The sequence below is a fragment of the Eretmochelys imbricata genome, chromosome 7 (assembly GCF_965152235.1).
Source record: "Eretmochelys imbricata isolate rEreImb1 chromosome 7, rEreImb1.hap1, whole genome shotgun sequence".
Taxonomy (NCBI): Eukaryota; Metazoa; Chordata; order Testudines; family Cheloniidae; genus Eretmochelys; species Eretmochelys imbricata.
The window spans coordinates 119,594,511-119,616,856 of record NC_135578.1 but is presented as its reverse complement, the minus strand read 5'-3'; the positions used below and the strand labels follow the sequence as shown (position 1 = coordinate 119,616,856).

The window sequence follows — 22,346 nt, the reverse complement described above, 5'->3', positions numbered from 1 at the left end:
TGCTTAGACTCTAGACTTGACAAGGATAAGCATCTTCTACAAAAAATGTCCAGAAGTTCACTGGCCCCACAGTCTCCTAATCTGCCTCATGGAGTCCCAGTATAACACTACAGCTTCTTCTGTCTGTCAGGCTCCAGACTCACCTTGTGATGACATGATATCCAGGGCCCTGCTTTTCTTACCAGACCCACACCCTTTCTACTCTTTCTATTTACTTTCCATCCATGTTTTTTAGCCTTTCAGGTGTTCTGAGGATTAGCTGAGTTCAGTATCTCCTGAGTTCCTCTCCTTTCTGGACCCTGTCAGCACGCTAGTGCTCCCTCTCCAGATCAGATAAGCAACTGGGGATGTTCTATCCATGCTCTCTTCTCCTTTGCTCTTTGTGTCAGGATTGCATCATTCATCGGCCCTACCCTAACTTTCATTGGCCATTGTCTTCCTCAACAACTTCTAAAGAAGATCACTACTTCCTTCTGCCAACTTTCTCCAGTACAATTGACCTGCTTACCAGAAAACCCAATGTCACCTGAAAGTGAGAATAGGCATTTGCATGGCACTGTCATAGCCGGTGTCGCAAGATATTTACATGCCAGATGCGCTAAGGATTCATATGTCCCTTCATGCTTCAACCACCATTCCACAGACATGCTTCCATGCTGATGACGGGTTCTGCTCAATAACAATTCAAAACAGTGCGGACCAATGCATGTTCATTTTCATCATCTGAGTCAGATGCCGCCAGCAGAAGATTGATTATCTTTTTTTGACAGGTTTCAGAGTAACAGCCGTGTTAGTCTGTATTCGCAAAAAGAAAAGGAGTACTTGTGGCACCTTAGAGACTAACCAATTTATTTGAGCATGAGCTTTCGTGAGTAAGTGAGCTGTAGCTCACGAAAGCTCATGCTCAAATAAATTGGTTAGTCTCTAAGGTGCCACAAGTATTCCTTATCTTTTTTTGGTGGTTCGGGTTCTGTAGTTTCCGCATTGGAGTGTTGCTCTTTTAAGACATCTGAAAGAATACTCCACATCTCGTCCTTCTCAGATTTTGGAAGGCACTTCAGATTTTTAAAGCTTGGGTGGAATGCTTTAGCTATCCTCAGAAATCTCACATTGGTACCTTCTTTGCGTTTTGTCAAATCTGGTGTGAAAGTGTTCTTAAAATGAACAACATGTGCTGGGTCATCATCCGAGACTGCTATAATATGAAGTATATGGCAGAATGTGGGTAAAACAGAGCAGGAGACATACAATTCTCTCCCAAGGAGTCCAGTCACAAATTTAATTAATGCATTATTTTTTTAATGGGTGTCATCAGCATGATGCATGGAAGCATGTCCTCTGGAATGGTGGCCGAAGCATGAAGGGGCATATGAATGTTTCGCATATCTGGCACATAAATACCTTCCAATGCTACAAAAGTCTCATGCAAACCCCTGTTCTCGCTTTCAGGTGACATTGTAAATAAGAAGCGGGCAGCGTTATCTTCCACAAATGTAAACAAACTTGTTTGTCTTAGCAGTTGGCTGAATAAGAAGTAGGACTGAGGGGAGTGGTAGCCATGTTAGTCTGTATCAGCAAAAACAATGAGGAGTACTTGTGGCGCCTTCGAGATGAACACATTTATTTGGGCATAAACTTTCATGGAAGTTTTACACTGCTTTGGTTTTGAATGCAGTTATGTAACAAAAAAAAATCTACATTTGTAAGTTGCACTTTCATGATAAAGAGCTTGCACTACAATACTTGTATGAGGTGAATTGAAAAATACTATTTCTTTTATCATTTTTACAGTGCAGATATTTGTAATAAAAATAATAATATAAAGTGAGCACTGTACACTTTGTATTCAGTGTTGTAATTTAAGTTAATATATTTGAAAATGTAGAAAAACATCCAAAAATATTTAATACATTTCAATTGGGATTCTATTGTTTAACAGTGCGATTAAAACCGCGATTAATCACGATTATTTTTTTTGAGTTAATAGTGTGAGTTAACTGCAATTAATCAATAGCCCTAGTTCTAAGCCTTCATTTGATAAGCACAACCTCAAGTGTTAAAATTGTGAGTCAGGCCCCCCCCCAAATCACGAGATTGGCCTAAAAATGATATTTTTAAAAAAGTTTTTTATTTGCGTTTTGGTTTTGAGCCTTTTGGATGTACACATTTTTCCATCCTTTCTCTGCAACCACAAGGGCTAGAAACTTGTTTTTTAAATGATAGCTGAAATTCTCATAATCACCTTACCGCAGGAGCAGGGTACCAAGAAAAACACCAAGTGTTGAGAGACGTGGCAACACTGGTAAAAGAACATTTCTACACTCACAGCATACAGAAGGGGGATCATTCTTTCTCATTATCTAACAAACTTAGATGCCTGCTATGTCTTTTTTTTGTAGAAGGATGATTATATTAAATAATAATAATTATCTCAGTCTGAGCGGTTGGGTTGCCATCTCTGGGGTACAAAAAAACAGGACATCCAGAATGATCCCAGGCCCATAAAACTGAACAACTGGTAGTGTGTACTGAACACATTTACAAATTTCCCAGGACAGCCTCTTCAAAAAAGGGATGATCTTGGGAAAACCTGGACAGGTGGCAACATCACTGAGAGTGGTGAAGCATTAGCCCCATTGAAATGTGCAAAGCCATGATATGGACCTTACATAATACACGTATTTACTCAGGTAAAATAAATTAGACCTTAAACCATATTTAGAAGCAGTCTTTCATCATTGAAAGCCTCTAGTGGCCATGGAGTTCCTCTGGGAACTTATGGCTTGTTACATCCATGTACTGCATAGGTTCTGTTGTAATGTGTGGGACGAGAAGACATATGACAAGGAAAAATTGCTCACTGGTAATTGTGTTTGTCATAGTCATCCCTAATTTTCCTTTCCTCCCACATCCCCTTGGGGGCTCTCTCAATTAGTGCTGTGTGTTGTTTGGTTCTCTTATATATTTATTTGCTCTGCAGGATTCTGTTTGGAGGAGAAATTGGGCGGGCTGGTTCTTTTATACAGGCTGTGATTGACAGTTTGGTTGACTCCTTACTTCCCGGTTGGTGGAGCTATATCTCTTAGTGTAATGTGATGGGGGTGGGAGAAGGGGACTACAATAAACACAATTACTGGTAAGTAATTTTCTCCTTGACTATATTTCTGGTGACTCTCTTTTATACCCTCTGTGCCAAAGCAGGTTTGCTGATGACAGAGTTTAAGAATATTTAATTCTTGGTATGAACTAGCTGGGTGTTTGTCTTGATGAGCTATGCCACTGCTATCACAACAACTTTAAATACCTTATGGCTAGCAAGGCAGACCCTGACACACAGGCAGCTTTGTTTCTGCAAATAGCTGCTAGATTGACTTGCATCTTTCAGCTGGGTTGATGTAAATACAGGTTGTCCTGTTGTTACTGTGACAGCAAATAAGAGCACTTATGAACTGTTGCTGTTCTGCTTATCTTGTCTCTTAGGAAAAGGAAAAGCTGTATGTAGAGCTGAAGCACATCTTGGCCCGGCAGCCTGGGCCCGAAGCGGCAGAACAGTTGCAGCTCTACCGACACACCCTCCGAGAGAAGACCAAGCAACTGAAAGTAAGAGATGCCCTTCATGGGATTAATCAGAAAGGGAGTCCATCTGAAGGGCTGCTATGCTTATAGGACTACATCAGTGCTTTGCACAGGGAAGGCTGTCTTCCCAAGGAGTCTTTTGGTGCTGAGAACCTGAGCCTCAATCTCTGTTTGGAGGTGGGGGCAAGGAGTTAAAAATGTTTCACTGTCAGGGGGTTTTCAGAAGACTGTAATTCTTCACAGTGCTTTCACTGCTTTTGTGCAGCCTGGCCAATAATACTGCAGTGCAGTAAGGGGGATAGCAAGTGAGAAAAGATAAGAAAGAATAATGTCAGGGAAAATGGAACAAGCTCTTTAAAATAGGACACTTCCTAAACTATAGCTGCGTATCAAAAGACACCTTTGTTTTCCTGTGATGTTAATTGGCTATACAGTTATTTAGCAGTTCAGCCGTTTCCTCTCAGCTTTTTATGCATCCATATTCCACATTAAGCTGTGATGCCAAAGACTTTTTAACTGTGGGGAATGGGCATAATTTTCTTCATTTACGAGTCTTGTCTTGTCCTAAACAAATATTTCTGATGTTTGTCAAAAAAGGATAATTCAACATTTCCCTACATTCTCCATGAAACACTGGCCTAAGAGTCACAGCTCTTCCCACCTCACTGCCAAAAAATCATCAGGCTGTTGGAAGGAGTTCAGAGGGGAATAGCAATAATGACAAAAGGCTGAAAATATTGATTTACTAGGAAAGATTAAAATAACTGGATATGCTCAGCTTGATTAGTCAATAGATACAAGTAAGAGGACAAATAGGACCAACAGTCAAAGATGGAAGAATAACTATAAAATGTCTCTACAAGCAAAAACTGGCCCATCAGTTGAGAAGCATCCTTTCTAAGAATCGTCTGAAACCTAACCATTTCCATTAGCCGTTGAGGGCAGATCAATAAGTAGATCCTCCATTTCATCCAAATAAATCTGTGAAAGAACACCTTGTATTTCAGTCCAGGAATAGCATGCTGCGTAAATATTACTAACTCAACAGGTTTACTTGGACAAGATATAGGGCCTGTTTATTGGTCTGCCCTCAGAGGCTAACCGAAACAGTTACATTTTAGAAATTGACTTCTTTTTCATAGATTCATAGATTTTTAAGGCCAGAAGAGACCACTGAATCATCTAGTCTGACTTCCTGTCTAGCACAGGGCAGAGAGTTTCATCCAGTTATCCCTATATTGAACCCAGTAACCTATGTCTCACTAAAGCTTATCTTCCAGAAAGGGATCCTGTCTTGATGTGAAGACTTCAACAGATGCAGAATCCACCACTTCCCTTGGTTTTGTTCCAATGGTGTTTTGGTTCTGAAGTGGACAGAACTGTACATGTTACTGTGGGTACATTGCCGAGCACTTACATGACATTTCTCTAGTCTACAGTACAGTGTTGTATAATGCCAGTGCTACCTGTTAACTGTGCTTTCTGTATGAAAGTCCATAACAATATTCATAGCCTCTCTGCTGGGGAAAACAAAGGGAGGTTGTTTTACTAATGTGTAAGCTTCCTAAGCATTCTGAGAATAGAATTTAGTAATATTATGTTTATTTGTTTCATTAAACAAAGAAGAAATGAAAGTGCAATTAGAATATTAATGTACAGCATATTACTCTAAACGCTCAGCCACATGGACATTTTGAGATACTACAGATACATGAGGCTTAATTTCATTTTTTCTTAAATGAGTGAAATCTCCTAATAAGTGAGTCGAAAACATTTTCACACTCCTTTTAACATGCTAGTGGAAACTGTTCCTAAATCCTTGTTATTTCTCTCACAGTGCATTGTGCGTACATTAGTCTCGTGTCTTATTACAGGGCTGACAAGAGTAATCTATCTTAACCCCTTGTCACTAGAAATCAGGATTTCCTGGTTCTGAAGAGCTGCCTCATGGAAAATGTTTTGAAGGTGTGATCATGAGAAGCAATTCTACTTATATGAAATGTAGGGCTCTTCCCTTGTTCTTGACTATATGAAAGCAAGAGCCTTCTCCCAAGAGTTCATCTGCTCCTTCAGCTCCTTTCCCTGTTGAAGTCATCATCTTCTATTTCTGCATCATAATCAACTCTACACCAACCCTGGGGAAAATCCTCCAGGAGCAGATGATGTTTACCCTTAATAAACAAGGAGCCTGTTTTTATGTAAATCTTAGTTATCTGGAAGAAGAGAAAAGAAATGCAAAAAATGTAAAATAGAAGCAGGAGTTTAGCAAAGATGAATGTGATTCAAAGTTTTCCTTAGAGTTCTCATTGGTCTTTAATGCATTAAATTGCTGCTGTGTACATTTTTACTTCCTCACACACAATATTGTATTAGCAAACAGGCATACATGCTATTCTCCTGTGCCAGGTCAACATATGTTTATGGGTTGAGTAAAAACTTCACTGAGACAGATAGCTGTGAACTCACCCTTTGGTTTATGTAACTGTAAGGCTAGAGCTGCCTTGTGGAAGAACCTGCAAGGCATCAGTGTCCCTGATATCCTCCTGAGGTTAATTCAAGACCTACATAATGACTCAGAGGCATGGGTGCATTGAGGTACCCTCAGGTCTCACAGATTTCACACTAGATCCAGAGTGAAGTAGGGATATGTCCTGGCTGCAGCCCTCTTCTTCTGCACAATAGATTGCTTCCTTGAACATATCTCCACAAATATCAGTATAACTGTCAATTTAACTTCTTTTACCAACCCGGATTATGCGGATGATGTCATCCTCTTTGGTCAGGATGCAAAGAATCTTAAAGCTACACTAGAGAGCTTCCAGCACGAGGCACCTGCTCTTGGGCCAAGGATTTCTTGGGTAAAAGCAAAAATCCAGAGTGTTGGCACAAAAGTTGTGGTACAAGACATCTCTGCTTCTGGACAAACCCATGGAAGTAGTGGATAACTTCATCTACCTATAAAGAAAAGGAGGACTTGTGGCACCTTAGAGACTAACAAATTTATTTGAGCATAAGCTTTCGTGAGCTACAGCTCACTTCATCAGATGCATCTGATGAAGTGAGCTGTAGCTCACGAAAGCTTATGCTCAAATAAATGGGTTAGTCTCTAAGGTGCCACAAGGACTCCTTTTCTTTTTGCGGATACAGACTAACATGGCTGCTACTCTGAAACGTTCATCTACCTAGGCAATAAATTGTCTTCAAACAGATGCAGCCCACCAGACATTCTAAGGAGAACTGGTTTAGCAGCCTCAGCAATGGAGGACCTGTATACGGTGTGGAGTGAACAAAAGTTGGAACTATATACAAAAGTATGGTTTTATGAAGCCTACATACGTCAGATTCTCTTAGGTGGATCTGAAACAGGGACGTTGCTTAAAAAAAACATAAGGAAGTTGGTGCCATTTCATATGCATTTTCAGCAATGACTACTGGGTGTAAGATTTGACTTTATCAGTAATAGGGATGTAGCATTGAGTACTGGCCCAGAGAGGACTGAAGTCATCATTGGCCACTGCTGACTTTTTGGTCATGTTGCCCACCTTTGAGACAAAATCCCTGCACATCAAACTCTGAAGATTGGCCTTGAGATGAAGCGGGAATGCTGCCTGGTCATGGACTGGTGGTGGCCATGTGGTTGCCTGTGTTTCACCTGGCTGCATCAGAGCCTTAATAACTCTTAGATGCCTGGAATAAAGCTGTACAGAGTGCTCCCGGACACTCGATGCTCTGGACCTCTGCTGTCGAAGGGTACGGTTGTTATTATTGTAAGGATAAGCCCCCACTTAAGACAAAAGGAGTATGTGAACCCACCCACAGGCTTTTGCTGAGTATTGTTTTGGGCAGGGATGTGTGGGCATGTGTGTGTATGAAGGAGAACAGTCAAAAAACTGGGAGAGAGTGAGGACAGAACAGTGAGCGAGGTAGAGGCAAAAAACAAGAAAGCCAAGCAGTAGCCGATGAGCACAGTGTGACCCTGGAAAAAACTAGAGAGAATTTTTGGGTCTGTTGACTAAGGAGGCTTGGGGTTATAAGTAAGGGAAAGATTTTGTCACAGTTATTTTAGTAAAAGTCATGGACAGGTCACAGGCAATAAACAAAAATTCACGGAGCCCGTGACCTATCCGTGACTTTACTAAAAATAACTGGGAGCAGGGTTACATAGGGGGAGGAATGGAGTCCAATGGGTGAGGGGGGGACTGTCAGGCAAAGACCCCTGGCTCCAGGGGCTGCAGCAGGGGGCGCAGCCAGGAGGGGGCGCACGGCCCAGGGATGCTGTGGGGCAGGGGCTCACAGCCCCTGCTGCAGCTCCCACCACGGGGCTGGGGCACATGAGCCCAGCTGCAGCCCCTGGCAGAAGCTGCCAGGCTGGGGTGCACAGCCAGGCTGTAGTCCCCCCACTCCTTGCAAACCACAGGGCAGGGGCTGCAGGGTCCTGATTCCAGCTCTCCAGCTTGCAGTTGCAAGCTGTTGCAGCAGGGCAAGGGCGCACAGTCCTGCCTCAAGCTCCCGCTTCAGCTGTTGTCAGCTGAAGGTGGAAGAAGTCACAAAGGTCCGGTAAAGTCACGGAATCCGTGACTGCTGTGACCTCCGTGACTAAATTGTAGCCTTAGTTATAAGCTAAGAAACTGCTCCTATTGTTCTTGGTTCCTCCTGCATTTGGAGAAGCAGGACTTTATGTGTTCCTTGTAAATAAACAATGTTGCATCACAGAAAATACCTGACTCTCACCAATTTCTCTTCCTAACTGGAACATAGCCAGGGCTCCAAACTTTGACTAGTCTCAATATTCTTCTTTCTGCAGCAGGAAAGTGCTTTTGGTATGACCCTATTTCCAAATTAATTGATTTAAATGGGATTGGGATCATGCCAATAATTGTATCGCATGATGCCATATTGCTTATGTGGAGTTAATTATATTCTATAATACAGTGGGTCCTCTTGAACAAAAATGCAATATTAAAGTTCCTGTTCGCTTCTGATGAGGCAGGTCTTGTAAAGTCTGCATGAAATAGGTATTTATGAGTGTCTTGAAAGGGTGCACAACAGAAGGTACATTAATGCTAGTAGAAGAGGATGACTTTTCAACTATCTCTAAAATCGTCCTTCAGTTAGAAACATTAATGACGTAATGGTATAGGCAGATGGCCGAAAGATTCCAGAGTAACATTTGCTCTACTCCCTGGAAGTCTAGACCCCAGCCAGCTCTCTCCTGATTAGTAAAGATAGAAAGCACAACTCTAACTGCAAGCATTTTGAAATGTCCGGCTCACATTATATCTCTCAGCTCTCCCTCATTAAACTGGACAACTTTCATTTTAAGAGCCACAGTTTTCTCTAACCCCCACAAATATGCCTTTACCTTACTTTCACTGCTGAAAATTATATACATCAGAAATTAATAATCAAGACACTGAAATGCTAGGAAAATATAACTTGTGGTAAAGAGATGGATCCTATGCCATTTTAAAATTCCCTGCTTAATTATTTGTCTGTGCTCCTTGTTTTGGGTCTTTGGCTCACATTTGGGTCCAGGAAGGTGGAGGACTACAGTAAATGTTATTAATGTCTCTCAAAAGCTGCTTGGTGAAATACGCAGTGTAGCTTTAACTCTGTAAACTGTCTTCAGGTAGGCAGAGATTTTATCTGATGGGGAGAAGGGAGTGTGTGAAAGATGTAACCTGTGAAGCTTATTTTTTGCTTTTGGTTGGTTAGGTTTTGTCTTCAGAACTGAACATGTATGAATCACAGAGTCAAGAGTACAAGTATGAAATAGAGAGACTGGGCAATGAGCTTCTGAATGTGAAGAAGAAATACCTAACCCAGAAACGCAAGGAACAGCAGACCAAGTAAGGAATAATGTTAATTCTCTTGATCCGTCTCTCCAGCTAACCCTCAACCTTAGGCATGGCCCACCTCAGTTGCATCTGAGTGCCTACAAAGATATAAATGCAGAAAAGTTTGGGTGCTCTCAGAGTTCTTCCCTCTTCTCCTTGAGCAGGTCTAGACATTTTTAAAAAAAATCTTTAAATGTTTTTCTTTTACATGTTCCTCTTCCTCCCTTTCTTTTCTCCCATCTTCTCGTATGTCTTCCATCTTCCTCTTCCTTTCTCCATCCTGTTCTTCCATTCTCTAGTCTCCTTTTTTTGGCAACACTTACAGTATATTTGCTGCTTCAGGGTTGTATGTTATTGTGTGAATGCTATTGCATTAGGATGGGATTCATCATCACAGGTTGGGCACTAAGAAAGCACTGTTCCCGCACGAACACAACTGAACAATTCCATGGTTCACAAAGATCACCTGTCATAATTGTGGTGACTTCTGAGAGAGCCTAGGGCCATCCTATTGAGGTACCTGGAGATCAGTGCAAGGACTGTGAATTTGATCTGATTTTGGGAAGGGAGAAAACTGCATTGAGTGGAGCACTGGGGTGACATGTTTACTTTGGTCTGAATCTCTTAGCAGATGCGATGCAGCATGTTACACCAGCTGGAGCTATTTTTAAGGCTGTTGTATTCATTCCTATGTTACCTGCACAATATAGGGCACCCCACCTATACCCTACCGAGGGCTCAAGGCATGACCTGGTCAATTTAGGCACCACCACATTTTCGTGACCGAGGGCTCAGGGTGTAAGGCACCTACTCTTTCCCATGGGGCTCCAGGAGAAACCTGGCCAATTTAAGTACCTGCCATTTCCCACGGGGCTCCAGGCTCTACGGGTCTGTGTTATCTTTTCCCAGTGAAAGAGTCTTACACAGCTGTGCTTTAAACATCTATTTATTAGCAACACACACAGAATACGTGTAACAAACAAATCTCTTATGCTCACTACTCCCAATAAACAGACAAATTTCTCCTGTTGGCCAGTCAGGATCCACTCATCTGAGGGTTCCCGACGATGCCTCTGCATGTCACGGTCGTGCAGGGGGTCAGAGTTCCAGCAGCTTGATGTTGAACTGCAGTCCGGAAATGGTTCCCAAAGACATTGTTTTTCATTTACATTATATAGGTAAAATGAGCTGCCTCCTTCAAACTTATCACATTGTCCCACACTCCTAGATAACAAAAAATTTAACCAATTACACACTGGCACCTGTGTGTCCTCCTTCCGGCCCAAGTTTTTATACATTTTTATCTTTCATGCCTTCTATGAAATTGTAACTTAGTTGTAACTTAGTTGTCACCTCCTCTGTTTATGCAGATGGTCAGCATAAAAATGCTGGTCAGAGCTTATTTTACCATTTATTGGATCAGTGTGCCCATATCCGTGTCCACCAGCATGGGGTGGATCTCCTGGCCTGCTATAGATGAGAAGAAGCATTCATTGCCATTATTGCTAAGGGCCATGAGACTGTAAACTATCCTTATCATTGGTGCGAGTACATACTTAGTTGAGGGTGATGTAGTGGTGTGTGACACTTCTTCTAAGTGTATCCCCTCACTTACCAACATCACTTTGGTCATGGCTGGGTTGAGCTTCAGCCAGCTGCCCTGGCCCATGGTCAGGAGACTATTTTGCAGCAACAGCGTCTCTGTGTCTAGTCCCAGTCTGACATCAACTTAGGATGGTCCCGGTATTGGTGCTGATCAGATACGGTTGGAGGAGACCCTTTGCCACTTTCTCTATTATCTCACTCAGAAATAGGAGTTTGGATTCAGGGTGGTAACTGGGCAGCTCAGGTGCATCTACTGAAGGCTTCTCAAGCACTGACTGGACTGTGGATCTCAAGGGATTTTACAAATATTTAAACTGCACAGCACCTTGATGGGGGAGGTAATTCTTCTTCTGAATGCATATTCCTAGTGTTGGGATCATGTATCCCTGATGCCGCAGAGTCTTGGAGAAAAACCACGCTCATTGGGGCTGCATGAGTGCTCCCTTGTGGCTGCAGAAATTCATTACCCACAGCTTTAGACGGGAGGAGCAATGCCCAAGCACTTCTTTCTTCTCCTCAGCTGCACCTACAGTCTTTCTTTGCTAGACTTCTCACCCCTTTCTACCTCAGGCTGTGTCTGAATCTTTTTGTATCTAGTTAGTCACTAGTGTTTTAGCCAATGCTGAATGTTTTAGTTTGATGGTAGGTAATTTCCCTCTACAGTCACAGAGCACAGTTGAGCATTCAAACCAGCTGCTCTCAATTTTCAGAAGTGACCAGTGTTTTTTGGGTGTTCCACTTGTGATGCCTTAAAGGGGCCTAATTTTCAGGTGGTGGGTGCTTGACACAGTCTGAAAAATCAGGCCCCATTATGGTGCCTCAAGTTGAACCCAGAATCACTAGTCATGTTTGGAAATGTAGATATTTTCCCCAAGGAGAGGTTTCTAGGGGATGATGTAATTTTGCAGTTGGATGGTTTGATTTCCAGTAATGGTTTTTTTGCATGAGCCAGTTTTCCTTCCACCCATCTTCTCCCCCAGCCTGCCCCCTCAGACACTCCAAACTCCATTTTTCCATTTTTGTTGACTGTGATTCAAAGCTACCTGCATTTGTCTTTGCCTTAACTGTATTTTAGAGAGCAAACAGTACTGATGGTGGAACTAGCAAAATAGTCAGTGATAACAAGTGACCTTTGTCCATCTGCAAATTGTATAAAGCTGCCTCGATGTTGGAATTATCAACAATTGTTCACTGCTAATGGCCTTCCTGGAGTTTTAGGATCAATACATGAGGCTCCCATAATGTCTAACAATCCATTTCCAACAGTTAAGTGTCCTCTTGAAAACACTTTTAATGTTTACAGTTTGGACCTTGGTTTCATATTAGCTTTTGTGCATGAGAAGAAAAGAAATACGCTCCTGTTTTGCTGTATGTCTGTAGCTAGAATTGATGTCCTGTTATAATTGTATTGAGAATCACATTACTCAGGACCTGACTTCTTTTACCTTGCCTGGGATGGTTATGTTTGCAGCTGTCAGTCACAAACAGTGATAAAGAGGTTCCCGTCATTGGTCAGTTTATGCCAGTCCCACAGGGCTGGCTCCAGGCACCAGCGAAGGGAGCAGGTGCCTGGGGCGGCCAATAGAAAGAGGCGGCACTCCGTCAGTTGTTGGGGCAGCACGTCCGGGTCTTCGGCGGCAATTCGGCAGCGGGCCCATCATTCCCTCCCTTCCACTTTGGCGGCAGCTCAATCGGTTTTTTTCCCCTTTCTTTTTTTTCGCCGCTTGGGGCGGCAAAAAAGCTGGAGCCAGCCCTGCAGTCCCATCATTTTGTTTAAAAGTTAAGGATTAAACTCAGTAGTTGAATTTAGCAGGCCATCTCTCCCTGGCAGCCACCTGCAGGGGCCAGGCACAAGCATTTGAGCATGGGTGTTTGTTCCCTGCTAGCCACACCCTATGTGTGTTCTGGGAATCCATCCAAGTGCCAATGCTGAGACTTGTCCAGGACCTCAGTGATTTATGTTGCCCCACACCTGTTTCAGAGGTTGACAACATTGTTTTGGCTCCCAGCCCTGACTCACACTCCTCCTCTGGAAGGTCGCTAGAGCTGAGCAAAATTCTTTTGGTGAATAGTTTATTTGCCAAAAACAAAATGTAGTTTCAGGTTGATTGAAACTGTTTGCTGTTGATCCCTGTTCCAATGGTTTATTTATGAAAAGTAGGAAAGCTTCAAAAGAAGAGATTGAGACAGCCCATAACTCAGTGGTTAGGGTGACCTGCAAAACCCAAGTCCAAATTCCTTCTCCAGAACAGTGGGAATTGAATTTGGGGCTTCCACAAACTAGGGGAGTGCCCTAGCCACCACTGCTCCTTCTCCTTCATTTGACCCAGCTTACATTTTGTTGACATTTCATGTTCAGTTCAACCCAAAATTAAACTTTTTTTGACTTGATCATTGTAATAGCGGCAAATGGCTGTTGTGGCAGCCTTTGCTGATAAAAAGAGAATCCCGTTGGTGCAACAGCATTGGCAACATTACTGACTATGCTGGTATGCAGCTGAGTTAATGCTCCTAGATAGCACTGCAGAAAGGTGTAATCTAAAGGCCTTTATTGATTTGCACGGTACTGCCCTCTTTTGTGATTTAAAGTCTTGGTTATTGAAGTGATGCGGCTTTCCATGGCTGTAATGATTGGTGGACTTGCATGGGACCTTAGCTTTGGATTTGGCTTCAAGCAGGAAATCTTGTGTTTGGGACTGTAAACGTTTAGTCCTCTTTTTCTGATCCCTGGCCCTCCCTGACAGCATCCCCAGCTCCCTCTGACATTCTTTCTTCCTCCCGTTTCTCCCCTACCACTACTTGTTGCTTTTCTTCTCCATTACCTCTCCTGGTGCCCTCCAACACCATGGTATTGGTTTGATCTCAGAGGATTGGTCATGGGATACGGAGCCTTTAGTGCCTCTAGGTCGCCTGCTTGAATCCAGATCAGAGACCTGATCCATTAGCCCTTTCCTGTGTGAGTAGCTGCATTGGCTACAGGCGGTAGCCAGAAAGTCATTACCACCGGACAGCTTGAACAACGATGCTGTGTGAAACAATACCTGGTGCACAAGAATCAGCAACACTTCAGTTGGCACCCTTCTGACAGCCTCAGTGGGCACCCACAGTTTGAAAGGACATGGAGCCGGGCCAACCTTCTCGCTCCAGCCTTTGGATTGAAGTACACTGCGGGTGGCAATACCTGTCAAGATGGGGCACCTCAGACCCCAGGGCTGTCAGCCTGGCACTTTCCCCCAGCACTATGTTGACTTTGTTAAAAATATTTACAAGTGGTTTGGTTTATTTGTGTGCATCTAACCCAGGGGTGGGCAAACTATGGCTTGGGAGCTGCATCCGGCCCTTCAGACATTTTAATCTGGCCCTCAAGCTCCCGCTGGGGTGTGGGGTCCGGGGCTTGCCCCGCTCTGGCGCTCCAGTCAGGGAGCAGGGTCGGGGGCTTGCCCCGCTCTGCGCGTGCCGTGGCTCCGCGCAGCTCCTGGAAACAGCGCTATGTCCCCCCTCCGGCTCCTACATGTAGGGGCAGCCAGGGGGCTCCACACGCTGCCCCTGCCCCAAGCGCCACTCCCACAGCTCCCATTTGCTAGGAACTGAGGCCAATGGGAGCTGCAGGGACGGTTCCTGCAGACGGGGCAGCACGCAGAGCCACTCCTCCACATAGGAGCGGGAGAGGGGACATGCCGCTGCTTCCAGGAGCTGCTTGAGGTAAGCGCCGCCTGGAGTCTGCAATCCTGACCTCCTCCCACACCCCAACCCCCTGCCCCAGCCATGATCCCCCTCCTGCCCTCTGAACTCCTCAGTCCCAACCCGGAGCACCCTCCCTTGCCCCAGCCCCTCATATTCAGCCCCACCCCAGAGCCTGCACCCCCAGCCGGAGCCCTCACCCACCTCCTCACACCCCAACCCCATGTCCCAACCTGGAGCCCCCTCCTGTACCCTGAACTCATTTCTGGCTCCACCCAGAGTCTGCACCCCCACCTGGAGCCCTCATCCCCTTCCACACTCCAACCCCCAATTTCGTAAGCATTCATGGCCCGCCATACAATTTTCATGCCCAGATGTGGCCTTCGTGCCAAAAAGTTTGCCCTCCCCTAACTAACCCAACCTGTGCTTAATCCCATGCTTCCACACAAATGACATGTGGAACAAGAAAACATCCCTGGCCTCCGTATGGGGTTTCTCTTGGATTTTTCTTTTTTCAGATAGTAATATTGGGGGACCAAGGGAGAAATGCTAACTATAGGAAGCCATTTTTTTCACTGGGAGATCAATCCAGGGGCCAAGGAGATTGGGCAGGAATCAGCAAAGGCCAAAGATTAGCTGTTAAAGCAAAATGACAAAAAATACAAGGAAATTGTGTTCCTTTACAATAACTGTTTATTTAATCTTAACTAAGCTAGGGCCAGTCAATATGGCCTAGTTGACAGATTGGACTGTGACTTAGGAAGCCTGGAATCTATTCCCAGTTGTGCCATTAGCATGTTGGTTATCCTTGACCAAATCACGTCCCCTTTCTGTGCCTTAGGTTCCCCATCTGTAAAATGAGGGTATCCTGACCTCTTTTGTAAAGTTCTTAGAGCTCCACTGTTGTTATAGTAAACTAGGACTTTGTAAAATCCTGCTTCATTTATTTTAAATATTAGAAAAGATTAATGGAGTGATGTCAGATTGGAGGGAGGTCTCAAGTGGGGTTCCACAGGGATCTGTTCTGGGTCCAGTGTTGTTTAACATCTTTATGAATGACCTGGCTATAAGTGTAGAAGAGCATACTGATCAAGTTTGCAGAAGACAAAAATTCAGAGGGATCTTGACAATTTGGGGAACGGGGCTATGGACAACAACATGAAATGTAACAAAGACAGATGTAAGATGCTACACTTATGGAAGAAAAACCAAAAGCACAAATACAGAATGGGGGGAAACTGGCTTGGCAGCAGCACTGCTGAGAAGGCTCTGGGAGTTGTGGTGGATCACAGCTTCAACCTGAGTCAGCAATGCGATGCTGTTGCAAAAGAAGCAAATGCAGTTTTAGGTTGCATTAACTGAGGCATAGGATGCAAGTCATGTGATGCAATAGTACCGCTCTACTCGGCGCTGGGTAGGCCTCAGCTGGAGAACTGTGTCCGGTTTTGGTCACCAATGTATAGAAAGGATGTGCAGCAACTGGAAAGGATCCAGAGGTGAGTGACAAAGGTGGTCAAAGGGATGGAAAGCAAGCCATGTGAGCAAAGGCTGAAGGAACTACGTATGTTTAGTTTGGAAAAGAGGAGATTAAGGGGGGTATGATAACGGTCTTCAGATACTTGAAAGGCTGCCAAAAAAAATGGAGAAAAGTTGTTCTCTCTTGCCACAGAGGCCAGGACAAGAGGCAATGGGTTCAAACTGCAGAACAGCAGATATAGATTAAATCTCAGGAAAAACTTCCTAACTGTAAGAACAGTAGGACAATGGAACAGACTGCCTATGGAGGCTGTGGAAGCTCCTTCACTGGAGGTTTTCTAAAGGAGGCTGGAACCATCTGTCTTGAATGGTTTAGACACAAGAAATCCTGCATCTTGGCAGGGGATTAGACTAGATGACCCTTTCAGTCCCTTCTAACCCTATGGTTCTATGATTCTATGATTTCTGACACCTGTCTCTGAAGTCTTGAGGTGTATCTCAGAAAACTGAAAGTTTTATATTTATTCTACTCTGGATACCACCCACCCCCGGACCTATTAAAGAGTGAACATCTAAACATTGCTCCATTCTCTTAAGGCCACCACATTCAAGCTTTGGATCCTCAGATGGAGGAAGTTCCTGAGGCTATAGGTGCCCCACAGATATAGTGTTGGTTTTCTGCAAATATAACAGGCTGGATAATTATAACTGGAACTTTGTTAAAATTTGAAGACAGATAACAGTATTTATTCATTAAAATTCAACAAAGGAAAAATATCTCTCCATCGTGCCTTTGATGAATCTAGCTGTTTGTTTGAAAACAAATGAGAACTTGATAGAATGGGGCGATGATTAGAAACCCAAAGTCACAAAGCTCACGCTTATTCTAGTTCTAATGAGATGCTCTGACCAACTTCGGGCGGCTAACATTAGAACTCATTTAGTTCTAATTTTTAATAATTCTGAAAATCATCGGTAGTCGCTTAATTAGATCCAAACAGACACCTAGTCTTGGCTGTTTAGCCTAACAGGCTTTAATCAACATATTTTTAATGATCTCTTGGTAGAGTGGTTGCATCACAGAAACTTTGGAGGACACAGGACTTGCTTTGTTTGAAAACACTGTTGCATAGTTAAAGTGAAAAACATTTCTTTCCTTTCTCCTCTTTGTTTCCTCTAAAGGGATAAGGAGCGAGTGTTGGCTAACATGGAGCAGGAGTTTCCAATGCAGAGAATGGATGTTCCTCGTTTCACTGGGGGAGGCTTTGCTCTCACCAAGCAGCCGCCCAAGGTTATGGCCTAAACTGGAGTCATGTCATCATGTCCCACTTTTCCTGCTGAACTAAATTAGTTCTTGGGTGTTTCAGAGAATGGTTTTAGATTAACTCATATCAAATGTTCTCTTTGGTATCACTGCATTGTTTTCATAAAAGAAGCTTATTCTAGAGTGGGCAGTGCTGTAATTTACACACAATAGGCTAAATTCTGCTCTTGATGGCACCAGCATTACCACATACATGTCCATGGAGCTGCACAGCTGGGACATATGCTGATATTTCTTCCTTGTTACTGTGACTTTTTATTTAGAATTGTAACACCCAAAACACTTAAATGTGCACAACTATATACCCTCTATCTACCTCCATCCCAAGCACATATTCCGTTTATCCATCAATTTAAATCTACTAAAAGGAAGGAGAAAAACAGAAAACAAGGAAAAAGGAATAACGAGAAACTCCATGTCCTATTTTAAGCAAACACCGAATTGACAACTCTTTGCTCAGATGTTCACGTGAGAAAATTCTTTGTGGGGGAGAAATATCATTTGGTTTATTCAATATTTGCTACAGCCATTATTAAGATCAAGGGAGTTTTTGGCCACAGTGGACCTACCCACTGTACAATTGGGATGCAATTCTGCATACTGGATGTGGATACTAAGTGACATAATTATGTCTGTTTAAATAGGCAGTCTATATACTCTGTCTGGAACCTGCCATCCTCTATAAATTGTTTCTTGTAAATCTGAACTCAAAACATGGCAAACTTTGCACTTTAATTTCTATTAGGAGAAAGATCCTGGAACATTTTTGTAACTTTAAAAAATTGTTTTTGCAACACAGTGTGAGCCCTCCAACCTTTTTGGCCAAAAGAGATTTAATTACCATTGATTACCAAGTGATATGACAAAATCACTGCAAGAGGTGCTGAAGTACAGAAAACTCTCAAGCTGTAAAATAAAATGTTTTGAAACTGCTTTCTATATGGAATGCTCTCTCCTGGCCCAGGGGATGAAAAACTAGTCCAAAGAGATATGCTGATAAATATTTAATAAAAAAAAACCCCTTTGCAGAGATTTTGATCTTTGCTTTGGTGGAACACATAATTAAATATTAAAGCTACTGTGGGAAACTTTTAATGGAAGTGTTTAATTCAGGAGACTCAAGTTAAATACAACAGGGATCTACTTTGCTGTTACATCAGAGGCCAGAACACTGAGTCATCAGATCTATTGTATTTTTTTTCTCTCTGTCAAGTATATTTACGCCACAGTATCATTTTAGAGGAGTCTTATTGTCTGACTCTTGTCTGGTGTGTGTGTATGACATTTCAGTACAACCACAATAATCCAATCACAGTAAAGTCAAGATGGCTGACCTGGATATATTAGTATGAAGACGTCCCAAATAGGGTCTAGGCCATTCTTTAGAAAGGAGCTGAATTTCCAGTGTTTCTATAAGGCCAGATTTTTCCCCGTTTACTCAGTAGTAGTAATATACTTTGAGTAATGTACTGAGTAGTAATGTACTTTGGGAGCAGTCATACTGAAATAAATTAAACTACTCCCAGAGTAAAGCATTACTCCACATGAGTAACAATGGCAGAATAGGGCTCAGAGAGCCTCAGAAGCCCAACCCATTATGGATAAGTCATTTGTTTATTACTCCATATCTTAACTGTACTGTATAGGGGCCAAATTCAAAGTTCATTCAAGTCAATGGATGTCTTTCCATTAATTCAGATCAGGATCTAGGAAAGTGAGCGTAATCTAATGGTTAAGGCTGGGGTGGAGAGTAGGCACCAGGATGATTCCCTGCTCTCCCTCTTTCTGCTTATGTGACCATGGACAAGTCCCAATCAGACAGATTCTGCCACCATTACCTGCACTGTTTAGTATCTAGTGTCAAAATAAATGGGACTATGAATGGAATAAGGTACTATTCAGTGTTGAGTAGGGGAGGCAGAATCTGACCTTAAATAGCTCACTGTCTCAGTTTACCTATCTGTAAAATGGGTATAATAATACTTGAGTGGAGAGTTATGAGGATTAATTCATTCTTGTTTGAAAAGTGCTTTAAGCTACTTAGATGAAGAGCACTATAGGAATGCAAAGTACTAGGATTTGTGACCGCAAGTATGCTTCCCAGTCCGAAGGGATGATTAATGAGTATGAGCCCACTTGCCAAGTGCAGCACATGGCAATAAAATGCTAGGAGACTAATGTTAGGCAGCCAAAGTTTGAATACATTGGCCACTAGCCCTGTCCCAGCTCAAATGCATTAACTTACCTGTAGTGGGCTGGTCACCCACTCCTGCCCTGAAGGGCTTGAAATCAGCCCTGGGAGAGGGCTTAGGCTGCAAGAGGGCTGCTGCTAGGGAAAGCAGCAAGCCTCAGTTGATTGGGGAAACAGCCACAGCTGTGGCCAAGCCCCAATCAGGGCCCAGATAGCCTTTATAAGAGGGCAGTGGGCCAGGAGGACAGTCTCTCTCTAGATGTTGAGAGAGAGGGGCCTGACTCTTGGGAGCTGAGCAGGGTACCTATCAGTGGAGCAGGGCTGGGGAAAGGCTAGAGGAGCTGGGGAGCTCCAGCCTGAGAAACCTCCAGGCTGCAGGCCTTGATGAAGGCCTAGGAAAAGGGTACTGGGGTTGCAGAGGGCAACCCAAGGATAGGCAGAAACAGCAGGTCCAGACCCTCCTTGCCGATGACGAGTGGCAATTTTTCTGCAGTCCGCCCCAGGGAGTGGGTGCTAGATGGTGACTGGCAGTAGCCAAAGACTGAGGCGAGGTGGGGATAGAGGGTGGGGGTTCCCCAGGGGTGGGGGAAGACCCAGATCTGTGGGGATACTGCCAGGGGGCAGCACCCCGGCGTGAAAGGCGCACCGGGGTCTGGGAGGGACTCGGGGGCCCAACGGCAAGCAGGACACCGGCCTGCAGAGGGTGCTCGGGAGCTTGGAAATGCTAATTCGCTGGACAACCAGCAGGAGGTGCCGCAGGGGTGAGTCCCGCCCTGCTACATTGCCACTTTCAGGAGAACTAAACTTGCTCAGGAATTTGAAAAATTAAGAATTGTTGCTAATAACTTTTATCATTGCCAGGAACTAAGCAACTACAGCCTGCCTAATTTACAGCGTCAGAGAGTCCTGAAACCTTATGTAGATTCAGGCATTAAAACTGTCTCAAGCATACCAGAAAGAGAACAAACCCCCCGAGGGCTATATAAAAGCCAGAGAACTTGAAAATCATTGTCACTGTCTGTGAATCTGCGTGGTGCCGAGGCGCTTTTAATGCTTGAAGATTTGACTTACACAGCAGGAAACGACAGAACTTTAATGGTAGCATCATTTGTTCACTTAGCCCTGCGTGGCAGGCAGCATTTCTGAAGTACTCATTTAGGTCCCGTCGCTGAATAATGATAATTGAATCCAACACTGGGCGAGATGTAAACCAGAAGGAATAGGCACACTTCACCTTTTGGTTGCTGTAAAAGCACGTGAAAAGATGGAGATGTAGGGCTCGATCCAGGCCAGCTGAAGTCAATGGGAGCCTTTCCACTCACTGCAACAGGTGTTGGATTGGGTCCATAGCAGTCTTGCTGGTGAGTCTATCATGGATTCTAAGGAACTTTTCTTATGGTGGGTGTGATACTTTGAGTGTTTGATTTCAGAGCTCCGGAGGGGGAGACACACTACTTTAAAGACAGGGTAGCTTCCCTGAAGAAGCTTACTATCTAAGGCCCTAACCCTTTAAGCTGAGGTCAATTGGTGCAGAGGGGTCTGTCTGCATCACATTGCAGGAGCAGGGCCTCGCTCAGACAACACACATGATATAACAAATTCAGCCACAGAAGTGTGAGCTCTCTGGGGGAGGGACCATCTGTTTGCTACACGTGTACAGAGTCCCTAGCACCAGGCGGCCCCGATCCATAGATGGGACCTGTAGGCACTACTGGAGTGTGAATAATAGATAGCAGCACACACAACGTGCCTTATTGTCATCTCCTACCAGTGTAAATCAGGAACCGCTCCCCTGAAGTCCATGGGGTTTCGCTGGTGTAAGGCAGATCACAACCAGGACCCACCTGTGGGGAGGTCAGTATTGCAAACACATAATAAGAAGGGACGGGGGTGCTCATGAATGGGTGCTTTTCCAAGAATCACTGAAGAAGATGTGATGTGTGCGTGGAGGAAGCTGTGGCTGGATCAGCAGGAGAGGAATATGATTTTAGCAATATGTTCTAAATGGCCTAGAAGAGTGAGAGGTGAGACACAGTGTGGCCAGCAAGGAAGAGGCTGCAGTAGTTTACAGGAAAGCTAACCAAGGTGTTAGCAGCCTGGGGAAGAAGGAATGAGACATCACTGTGAGATAACACTGAACAAAGCATCACAGCATATATACCCTCCCTCTGGATACACTGGCTGTCAGGTAGGTCTGTCAACATTTGCACTGTAAACACTATTATCAGAGCTTTATAATTTAGCCATACAAATTTCGAGCTGGTGTGTAGTATGCCAGTTCTCAGATCACTGAGCAGTATTCCACCCCCTCTTACACCAGGGCTGAATTAACTATGCCACAAGCAAATTTGGAGAGAGGTGGCAGGGTGAAAAGGATCTCTTTGAACGTTTTATTTTAAATCTTAAGTTACAGGAGGATGAGTCAGTGGCAAAGCCTGGAACACCAGGCAGGAATTGTGGTTCCTAACCTGGTTCCCTATTCACCGGCTCACACTAAGCCCATCAGGCTCAGCATTTACCCTCTCAGAGCGGAGGCTCCAGATTAGGTTAATTTGAATTTAGGGACTTTAATAAATGAGTAGTAGTTACTCAGTGGGTGATGTCGCTGATGGGTCACCCCTTCCAGGGGAGGATGTTTTCAGTTTGTTTCCAAAAA

General features: G+C 43.9%; 1 protein-coding gene across 1 annotated transcript in view; it reads left to right on the top strand.

Annotated features, from left to right (window-relative positions):
* The window catches only part of CFAP58 (cilia and flagella associated protein 58), a 95,900-nt gene extending 78,422 nt beyond the window's left edge, over positions 1-17,478 (top strand). Inside the window, 3 exon segments of the mRNA XM_077822878.1 lie at positions 3,481-3,600; positions 9,292-9,425; positions 17,358-17,478. Of these exon segments, the coding sequence (XP_077679004.1) occupies positions 3,481-3,600; positions 9,292-9,425; positions 17,358-17,478 (375 nt within the window).
* Positions 17,479-22,346: the final 4,868 nt, after the last annotated feature.